Raw genomic sequence first — 11421 nt, forward strand, 5'->3', positions numbered from 1 at the left:
TCGCTAACCTTATCACAGGGACTTTGAAGCACTCCAGCTGCATGCTGATCTTGGAATAAACTGACCATAGCAAAGATTCCATCTGACGACGCCACATAAATGGAATAGGTACTAGCTAGCATGATGGTTAATGTTTACTTTAGTTTGCGTGCTAGCTCTGCAAATTCAGCTAGTGTGTGAACCCTGCCAACATATTAAAAAAAACATTGCTATGGCGCGATTGACTGGACTAAACTCACGTCAGTTACGTACATTGAGTGCCTTTCAGACAGTAGATACGAACCCTCTGTTACCTGCCAGATAAGGAACTGGCAGTGGATCAAACCATTGTGAGGCAAAGGGAGGGGGTCGCAATCTTTTGAAACTTAAAAACGCGCTATTAAGTGTCTATAATCAGCACAAGTGCTTTCATTGCGTATTATTAATATTATTGAAATTACATAGTTATGTTTACAGTGATATATTGGGGGGGAAAAATCATATTTTTCCCAGGATGGGGGGGTCGTGTCCCCCCTGGGATTTCCGCCTATGTTGAGTACCACAGTCCAGTCATAACATGTTTTTTCACCATTCATTTTGCAATCTTATTATGAAGTAGGGTTAGTTATACAATCCCAGGTCTGGGTTTCGTGTAGGCTTACCGTTGCGTGACATTTGGATAACCGCACAAATCTCTCGGACAAGGTAACTTTTATTGATAATTAACATTGGAAATGTTTGAGTACATTGAGGCGAATAAACGGCTATCAAAACGTCACACCAAGGTAAGCCTACACCAAACTATTTTTTGGGTAAAATTCACAATGTTTTTATGGGTATTATGACACGTCCACTGTGGCACATATAAAGTGTTGGTTTCATGAGCTGAAATAAAATATCCCAAAAATGTTCCATACACATAAAAAGCTTATTTCTCTCAATTTTCTACATCCCTGTTAAGTGAATATTTTTCCTTTGCCAAGACAATCCATCCACCTGACAGGTGTGGCATATCAAGAAGCTTATTAAACAGCATGATCATTACACATGTCCACCTTGTGCTGGGGACAATTAAAGGTAACTCTAAAATGTGCAGTTTTGTCAAACAACACAGTGCCACAGATGTCTCAAGTTTTGAGGGAGCATGCAATTGATATGGTGACTGCAGAAATGTCCACCAGAGCTGTTGCCAGAGAATTTAATGTTAATTTCTTTACCATAAGGTCTCACAACCGCAGACCACGTGTATGGTGTCGCGTGGCCGAGCGGTTTACTGATGTCAACTTTGAACAATGTGCTCCATGGTGGCGGTGGGGTTATGGTATCAGCAAGCATAAGCTAGGGATAACAAACACAATTGCATTTTAAATGATCCTGAGGCTCATTTTAAAATTGTTGCGTTTATATTTTTGTTCTGTAGAAGTGTAGATTAGATAAAGTAATAAACAGTTAGGCCTACTATAAGCCCCATAATTATTTGTTTTATTTCATTAAAAAGTTAAACTATACTCACCACCTTGCTTTTCTTCCTCAGATGTCCCTGCGTAGATAAAATCGTCAGGAGTTATGGAACACAAGATTGATTTTCAAGAATTCCTGGCCAAACTGGTTATCTCAGAGCCAACAGATCCTATTATAAAGTGCATTATTAATAATAATCTGGAGAGGCTGAAGAAATTGATTAGAGGCAAGGACATCAATGCATTGTACCCTTGTATTGAGTTACAAGATGAAGTAACCCCTTTAATTGCTGCTGTTGCATTTGCAAATCAGGAGATTTGTACATTTCTTCTGGGAAAAGGTGCTGACCCCAACAAACCATCAAATATATTTTTAGCACCGCTGCATTATGCTGGACTGCAAAATGTTCCAGTGAATATAGTGACAACATTACTGGAAGCAAAGGCAGATCCAAATGGTCTAGTAGACATAGGCCTACCTGTAAAACCAAAGTTCTCTCCAATTCAATTAGCACATGACAGAGAGGATATTGTGAAGAAGTTGCTCGAATCTGGAGCAGTAATGTGGCAAAATCATGGCATATATCCTGCAATTGATCAGAAATTGGCCACAATAATTGAAAAAGTTGCTAAAGAGAGTGAGTTCTTTTCCAAAATCAAGCTTTTTTTAAATTTTGTTCAAGCAATAAAACAAACATCCCCAACAGAAGTATTCAGACGCTTTGGCCAGAACCTTCTACAGGTGAGCCCCCAAACCCACCTCACTCTGATTGACATGTGCTTTAACATTGAAGGTCCATATGCAGAAAAATACCCCCAGACAGCCATTACATGGTTGAACGACTCCAAGAAACTAGATTACTATGTTGAAGATGTAAGCAGACGTCTGTCTACAATTCGTCTGGAATTTATGACAGGTGCATTGAAATGCTTAGATGGAGTTGTTTGCGCCATGAAGGAAATACCTAATGAGGTGTCACTTACCCTAATTCCTGAGTTAGTGAAACTGCTTTCCTGTAAAACAGAAGATTATCACATGCCATTGATCGTTGTTATACTCTATGGCATCACACAGAAGACAAAAGACAAGGGTCGTTGGAGCAACTCTGACCTTGAGAAAATATGCAAGCACATTGTCCCATGCACACAGAGGGAGGGTTATTCCTCTGATTTGAAGATGTATGCCTATGCCTTGCTAGCAGATATTTACACATTTAGTTGTGTTCCTGGTTACATCAGCTCTCTGGGACTGACTCTGGTACCTGAAGGACTACTTAACTGGGGAAGGGATGAAAACCTGAAAGTAAAGCTGAGAGATCTAAACAGGTCCTTAGACAGACAATATTCTGTCTCCAAGTCAGCAAGTGAAGATTCAAAAGACAGTCATTTGTCAGAAACCAAGAAGAAGAAGAAGAAGAGGAGAAAGGCAGAAAAGCAAGACATACCAAAAGAAGAGACGGGCACACAAGAAAATAAAACATGTTTAGCCTTCAATACTTCATCTACTGCTGTTGAGGAATCTGGCCTTGATGAGTGTTCAAGTGTGAAGCCGTTCCACCCCACCACTGACACGTCACCATTACAGCGCAAATGGCACAAAGTCAGCAAGCGGTGGGAGACACAGTTAGAGAAGCTTGCCAACATGGATGAAAGTAAAGTTTATAAAGTGGGAAACCTCACTCTTATACATGATGATAATTACTTTCGCATAGCAAAGGGAAGTGATGGAACTGAGGTCTTCTTGGGCCTGAGGGATGATGGCACTGAAGTAGCAGTTAAGAGAATGACCCGAATAAACTATCAAGTTCTCAAGAATGAGGAGGAATTCCTACGTCTTCCTAAACTTGATAATCCCTACATTGTAAGATATGTTGACTTTGCCGAGGATACAATCTTTGGCTACCTTGTTCTTCAGCTGTGCGAATACACCTTGGATGAATACATCAAAGACCACTTACCAAAGGACAACCCTCATGTTCTGAAGGAAATTGTACATGATGTTCTCTCTAGTCTAGGAGTGCTTCACAGAAAAGACACCAACATACTCCACAGGGATATCAAACCCCAGAATGTTTTGATAGGTAAGACCACATTTTATTATGTCTTGACTTAACCTCCTGTTTGCAGAGACAGCAGAAGACACAAACCAATGAGCATCAGTCAGGGAGTAATGTGAAAAGCTTTGAGGAGAATATGTTGTCATATGTACTTTATTTTGAATATACATTCAATGTCCGTTTTAAACAGCACTGATCAATGGAATAAAATATAATATACAACGATGTCATTCTATAATTTAACAATAATGATAATTCTGATGTTTTTAAACCACACATGTCATTATTAAACTGTTAGCATGGTTTTCTCAACAGGTGTTACCGCCAGGGCAAGATTAGCGGATTTTGGTATAAGTCGACAATTGACCACGGAACAAACAACTGTAAACACAAGAAGTGCCGGAACAAAATGCTGGATGGCCAGGGAAACTTTGGATGAAGACAGCGATATCAGATATAAGCGGAGCACTGATATTCAGGTTTGTGTAATGAAAATAGGTAACCATATCTTGGTTTCCATCATGTTTTTCTAATTGTTGAAATGCTTACTGTCATTTCCAGGTGGTTGGGATGTTGACATATTACATCCTCTCTGGTGGACACCACCCCTTTGGCAGAGGTCCTCGATGTGAGAGCAACATTCTGGATGGGCAGTACAATCTGGATCACGTTGCAGATGAGGTTGCAAAGGACCTCATTGAGTGGATGATCAACGAAGACCCAAAAAAGAGACCTACTGTGGAGGAGACCTTGGATCACCCGTACTTCTGGGACGAGGAGAGGTAAGAAGAACTGCTAATACGAGTCAATCAAAAGGTTTGGTTAAAGGGGCAATCTGGGATTCAAACTAAAATGAAGAGTTCATCTGGCAGTTTTTATAGTAAACTGCTGAGGGATGCAGCTGGAGAAATGTAACCACTCTTACATTTCTAGACGAAGCTATGTCTGCAAATACTGACTATGAGAACTTATCACACAGATAAACATGGATAACTTGTTAAGATGCTTGCTAGGATGCTTTAGCTTGAGCACAAGAAGAGCCAATGCCCAAGTATATAAAATATGCAACATGTATGTATTGACTAGACATTTTGTACTGCACACTGTTGTCTTTCAGGAGAGTTGAGTACTTGAGAAGAATTGGGAATGAGAAGGAGGTCGGGAAGTATAGTGATGCTGACCCAAAACTTCTAGAAGCTCTGAAACAAAGTGCTATGGAGAGAACCTTCTGCCAGTGGAAATCCAAGGTGAGCCATGGGTCATTTTATTAAATTGATACTGAACAAAAATATCAACACAACATGCAACCATTTCAATGATTTTTCTGAGTTATAGTTCATATGAGGAAATCAGTCAACTGAAATAAATAAATTAAACCCTAATCTATGGATTTCACATGACTGAGAATACAGATATACATCTGTTGGTCAGAGATACCTTTTAAAAAAAAAATGGGCCTCAGGATCTCGTCATGGTATTTTTGTGCATTTAAATTGCCATCGATAAAATGCAATTGTGTTAGGTGTCCGTAGCTTATGCCTGCCCATACAATAACCCCAATGCTTGGCAAACCGCTCGCCCACACGACGCCATACACGTGGTCTGTGGTTGTGAGGCCAGTTGGACGTACTGCCAAATTCTCTAAAACAATGTTGGAAGTGGCTTATGGTAGAGAAATTAACATTTAATTCTCCGGCAACAGCTCTGGTGGACATTCTTGCAGTCAGAATATCAATTGCACTCTCCCTCAAATCTTGAGACATCTGCGGCATTGTGTTGTGTGACAAAACTGCACATTTTGGTGACCTCTTATTGTCCCCAGCATAAGGTGCACCTGTGTAATGATCATGCTGTTTTAATCCGTTTCTTGATATGCCACACATGTCAGGTGGCAGGATTATCTTGGCAAAGGAGAAATGCTCACTAACAGGGAAATAAATACATTTGCGCACAAAATTTGAGAGAAATAAGGTTTTTGTGCATATCAAACATTTCTGGGATCTTTTATTTCAGCTCATGAAACATGGGACCAAAGCTTTACATGTTGTGTTTATATTTTTGTTCAGTGTACTTACCTGTACATGTACACTGAGTGTACAAAACATTATGAACACCCGCTCTTTCCATGACAGACTGACCAGGTGAAGCTATGATCCCTTATTGATGCCACTTGTTAAATCCACTTCAATCATTGTAGATGAAGGGGAGGAGACAGGTTAAAGACAGATTTTTAAGCCTTGAGATAATTGAGACATGGATTGTGTATGTGTGACAAAATATACACTACCGTTCAAAAGTTTGGGGTCACTGAAATGTCCTTGTTTTTGAAAGTATCTGCAAAACACCCGTCTCAAAGTCAACAGGGAAGAGGTGACTCTGGGATGCTGGCCTTCTAGGCAGAGTTGCAAAGAAAAAGCCATATCTCAGACTGGCCAATAAAAATAAAAGATTAAGATGGGCAAAAGAACACAGACACTGGACAGAGGAACTCTGCCTAGAAGGCCAGCATCCCGGAGTCGCCTCTTCACTGTTGACGTTGAGACTGGTGTTTTGCGGGTACTATTTAATGAAGCTGCCAGTTGAGGACTTGTGAGGCGTCTGTTTCTCAAACTAAACACTCTAATGTACTTGTCCTCTTGCTCAGTTGTGCACCGGGGCCTCCCACTCCTCTTTCTATTCTGGTTAGAGCCAGTTTGTGCTGTTCTGTGAAGGGAGTAGTACACAGCGTTGTATGAGATCTTCAGTTTCTTGGCAATTTCTCGCGTGTAATACCCTTCATTTCTCAGAACAAGAATAGACTGACGAGTTTCAGAAGAAAGTTATTTGTTTCTGGCCATTTTTTGAGCCTGTAATCGAATCCACAAATGCTGATGCTCCAGATATTCAACTAGTCTAAAGAAGGCCAGTTTTATTGCTTCTTTAATCAGAACAACAGTTTTCAGCTGTGCTAACATAATTGCAAAAGGGTCTTCTAATGATCAATTAGCCTTTTAAAATGATTAACTTGGATTAACTAACAACATGCCATTGGAACACAGGAGTGATGTTTGCTGATAATGGGCCTATGTAGATATTCCATAAAAAATCTGCCGTTTCCAGCTACAATAGTCATTTACAACATTAACAATGTCTACACTGTATTTCTGATCAATTTGACGTTATTTTAATGGACAAAAAATGTGCTTTTCTTTCAAAAACAAGGACATTTCTAAGTGACCGCAAACTTGAACGGTAGTATATAAGTGCCTTTAAACAGAGTATTTTAGTAGGTGCCAGGCACAACAGTTTCCTATGTGTATCAAGAATGGTCCACCACCCAAAGGACATCCAACCAAACTTGACACTGTGGGAAGCTTTGGAGTCAATATTTGCCAGCATCCCTTTCCATACCTTGTTGTTTTGTGTTCACAGCTGCCGTCTGATTTGATCAAAAAGATGGATGGCAGAAAGCCCTACCCTGAGAACATGTTGGGGTTACTACGTTTCATACGCAACCTCCATGAGCACTAGTAAGTAAGACTGTTTTTCCCAGTACTAGCAGTTTTCACTCTCTTACCAAATCTGTCGTTCTGCCCTTGAACAAGGCAGTTAACCCACTGTTCCTAGGCCGTCATTGAAAATAAGAATTTGTTCATAACTGACTTGCCTAGTTAAATAAAGGTCAAATAAAAATAAATTGAAGGTGACTGAGTTTGTTTCTCCTTCTGCAGTGCTGAGGATTTAGAATCGGTTGACCTAATGAAGATGTTCCCTGATCTCTTTGGATGTGTCTACGTGTTGGCCAAGGAACGGGGCTGGAATTCAAGGCCTGGTCTGAAAAACATGTTTCAGAGAAATTTATGCTCATGATTCTGAAATGTAAACTGTCTCATTTTAAACTGATGAAATATGAACTAATGTCATACTCAAGACTCTTTGTCAGTAGAGCCAGTGATCTGTATTAAGGACATTTTATATTCTACATTTTCACTGATAGACCTAATATACATATGATTTTTTACAAACCAAGATTACATGGTTGTAGCATACCTATCATGGGGGATTTGAATGTAAATTATAACCTTGTGAAATCTTCATAAGACTATTTGTTTACATGTTTCAGTTTACTTATTACACAAAGCATTGATATGATAGCAATGACTTGTCAACTTTATTGTTCATACAGTAGTTTTTTTAAAGGTATCTAGTAGGTTTTGTTCAGTGTTGTCCACTTTTTGGTAGACATTGTGTAACGGATGTCAGCCCGGCTAAAGCATTACAGGAAGAACTTATATTGTCTCTTCCTCGTTCGTAGAGTGGGTACTGTGAGCTAAAGGCTGAAAGAGGAGATTTCGCCTCTAGAACTCCAAGAGGTACTTACTTTTTGAGAATAAGGTTTATTTTTTTTAGGCTGTACAGTGCACGAAATGTTGCTCTTTTCAAAATAAAGATCATGGCAAATTACTGGTATCCCATAAAGTGCTGGCTGCAATTGTTTCCCCATCATGACCTCATCATTGGGATGTCTGTTCCTGGGACTCAGCCCACCCCATCCAATTTGCATGGGATGCATTTGCATATGGCTAAAGCACTACATGTACCAGATATCATTCTATGTTGGCTTTCAGGAAGTACTTTTATTGCTGTCTCTTCCTCAGTACAGTGGGCACTGTAATCGAGGTGAGAGGACATTTCTCCTCTAAGTAATGAGGTAAGTACATTTTAAGAATAAGGTTAGTATTTAAGACTGTCCTGTTTAGAATATGGGTACGTTCATCAGCAATATGTTGTGGGCATCTGTCACTAAGCATGGTGATGCTAGGGAAATTAAGCAGAGGTAATATTGTTTGATAAGTTGATTATTTTGTTAATCTGTTTTGAACTGACAGTGATCCTCCCCATAATGCAGAAGGTTAGGATGCTTTGATAGGACAGTCAAGACAGTGTTGCCAACATTGTAGGGTCTCAGTTCTCATTAAGAATCCACCAAATGTTCAAACTTTGCTATATGCACAGCCAAACAACGGAAGTGATGGATTCAACTTTCAATTTACTTACTGCAGCGTGAAACTTGCTAGAGTAAATTATTTGAAGTCAATTTATAAGTGTAATTTTATGTATTTCTTTCAAGTTTGCTAACGTTAGCTAGACATACTATAAGGGCACAAGGCGAAACCCAGATGCAGACACAGGAGGCAGATGATTAGAGTCCAATATGTTTATTAACAATCCTAAAGGAGAAGGCAAGAGAATGGTCGTGGACAGGCAAAAAGTCAAAACCAGTTCAGCGTTCCAGAGGTACAGAATGGCAGGCAGGCTCCAAGTCAGGGCAGGCAGGCGGGAATAGAGTCCAAAAAACAGGCAAACCGGGAGGACTAGTAGATGAGAATAGAAAATCAGGAGCACGGTGAAAACCACTCTGGTTGACTTGAACATACAAGACAAACTGGCACAGAGAGACATCAAACACAGGGATAAATACAGCAGGGAAAATAAGCGACACCTGGAGGGGGTGGAGACAATCACAAGGACAGGTGAAACAGATCAGGGTGTGACACCAACTAGTAGTTCTGTTGTGATAATTACTTTAGTTGTGTCAGAGTTCAAGCAGAACTGACAGCGTTTCAACTACTTTGCCGATATGAAACAGACAATCATATCAGTCAAAAATATCAAATTCCCAGCTTATACTTCAATACCAACTTAATAAGATGTTTTAAAAATAGTTTTTTAAATGTTTTATTCCATGACGTACAATAAGGCATCGTTGGCTGAATAGATGAATGCAGTTCAATGCATGATCCATATAATTCACCAATACATCAGGTTGTAAATAACAGCTGGCCTGCTACATTGTTTACTGTCTCCACCCATTCGGGAGGCACTGTTTCAGTTTCAATGACTCAATATTTTGAACAAAAATGGACGACTGAAACTAAGGCTGGGAATGTCAATGCAATCAAACTAGCAAGGGAAATGATCACAAGTCAGTCATAACGTGGCTAATAGGCTAGTGCACATGTGTCAAACACAATGCCCATGGGCCGAATAGGACACACAAGTGAGTATAAATGAGTCAACATTTGAGTCATCTACTTTATGAAAATACAGCCTGATGGGCTTGCATTGGTGAATTAAACTTCAATTGCTGCTTTCATGTGCCCCATTTACAGCGGAGAGAAAGTGCACAGACACATACCACAGTCTGAGCTAACCTACTAAAATGTTGCAATCTGGCTTCGGTTTTTAAAGCCTGACAATTAATAACCAAAAAACAAAACACCATGTAAAACAGAAACATGTAGGCCTATTACAGCAACATTTGAGCGGTAGTCTAGATTGGCTATGTCGGGGTAGGTTCCTTGATTCCTTGTCAATCATTGGCTTATTGGTGAAATCAGCAAGTCAGACAATATCTTCTTTAAGCAAATCAATCAAACCTTTATTAATGCAATTGCAGACAGAAGTTGACAATGTAAACATAGCGTGTATGTTTCAGAGTAAGTTCTGCACCCCACCTAAGGGCGCAGCTGATTTTATACAGTTGAAGTCAGAAGTTTACATACACTTAGGTTGGCGTCATTAAAACTAGTTTTAACCACTCCACAAATTTCTTGTCAACAAACTATAGTTTTGGCAAGTCGGTTAGGACATCTACTTCGTGCCTGACACAAGTAATTTTTCTAACAATTGTTTACAGACAGATTATTTCACTTATAATTCACTGTATCACAATTCCAGTGGGTCAGAGGTTTACATACACTAAGTTAACTGTGCCTTTAAACAGCTTGGAAATTTCCAGAAAATGATGTCATGGCTTTAGAAGCTTCTGATAGGCTAATTGACATAATTTGAGTCAATTGGAGGTGTACCTGTGGATGTATTTCAAGGCCTACCTTCAAACTCAGTGCCTCTTTGCTTGACATCATGGGGAAATCAAAAGAAATCAGCCAAGACCTCAGAAAATAAATTGTAGACCTCCACAAGTCTGGTTCATCCTTGGGAGCAATTTCCAAACGCCTGAAGGTACCACGTTAATTTGTAAAAAACAATAGTACGCAAGTATAAACACCATGGGACCACGCAGCTGTCATACCGCTCAGGAAGGAGACGCGTTCTGTCTCATAGAGATGAACGTACTTTGGTGCGAAAAGTGCAAATCAATCCTAGAACAACAGCAAAGGACCTTGTGAAAATGCTGGAGGAAACAGGTACAAAAGTATCTATATCCACAGTAAAACGAGTCCTATATCGACATAACCTGAAAGGCCGCTCAGCAAGGAAGAAGCCACTGCTCCAAAACTGCCATAAAAAAGCCAGACTACTGTTTGCAACTGCACATGAGGACAAAGATCGTACTTTTTGGAGAAATGTCCTCTGGTCTAATTAAATAAAAATAGAATTGTTTGGCCATAATGACCATTGTTATGTTTGGAGGAAAAAGGGGGATGCTTGCAAGCTGAAGAACACCATCCAAACCGTGAAGCACGGGGGTGGCAGCATCATGTTGTGGGGGTGCTTTGCTGCATGAGGGACTGGTGTACTTCACAAAATAGATGGCATCCAGAGTCAGGAAAATTATGTGGATATATTGAGGCAACATCTCAAGACATCAGTCAGGAAGTTAAAGCTTGGTCGCAAATGGGTCTTCCAAATGGACAATGACCCCAAGCATAGTTACAAAGTTGTGGCAAAATGGCTTAAGGACAACAAAGTCAAGGTATTAGAGTGGCCATCACAAAGCCTTGACCTCAATCCCATAGAACATTTGTGGGCAGAACTGAAAAAGCGTGTGCGAGCAAGGAGGCCTACAAATCTGACTCAGTTACACCAGCTCTGTCAGGAGGAATGGGCCAAAATTCACCCAACTTATTGTGGGAAGCTTGTGGAAGGCTACCCAAAACGTTTGACCCAAGTTAAACAATTTGAAGGCAATGCTACCAAAT

At 40.0% G+C, this 11421-nt stretch overlaps 1 protein-coding gene across 1 annotated transcript; it reads left to right on the plus strand.

The window, feature by feature from the left end:
• Positions 1 to 633: 633 nt before the first annotated feature.
• On the plus strand, positions 634 to 7945 carry LOC120049654 (sensor for unfolded proteins in the ER ire1-like). Its single transcript, XM_038995989.1, has 7 exons — positions 634 to 684; positions 3450 to 3520; positions 3812 to 3975; positions 4058 to 4278; positions 4614 to 4743; positions 6908 to 7005; positions 7207 to 7945. Exons 3-7 carry the CDS (start codon positions 3913 to 3915, stop codon positions 7343 to 7345), a joined length of 651 nt encoding a protein of 216 aa, XP_038851917.1. The 5' UTR covers positions 634 to 684; positions 3450 to 3520; positions 3812 to 3912; the 3' UTR covers positions 7346 to 7945.
• Positions 7946 to 11421: the final 3476 nt, after the last annotated feature.

The sequence above is a fragment of the Salvelinus namaycush genome, chromosome 6, assembly GCF_016432855.1.
Source record: "Salvelinus namaycush isolate Seneca chromosome 6, SaNama_1.0, whole genome shotgun sequence".
In the NCBI taxonomy this organism is placed as follows: Eukaryota; Metazoa; Chordata; class Actinopteri; order Salmoniformes; family Salmonidae; genus Salvelinus; species Salvelinus namaycush.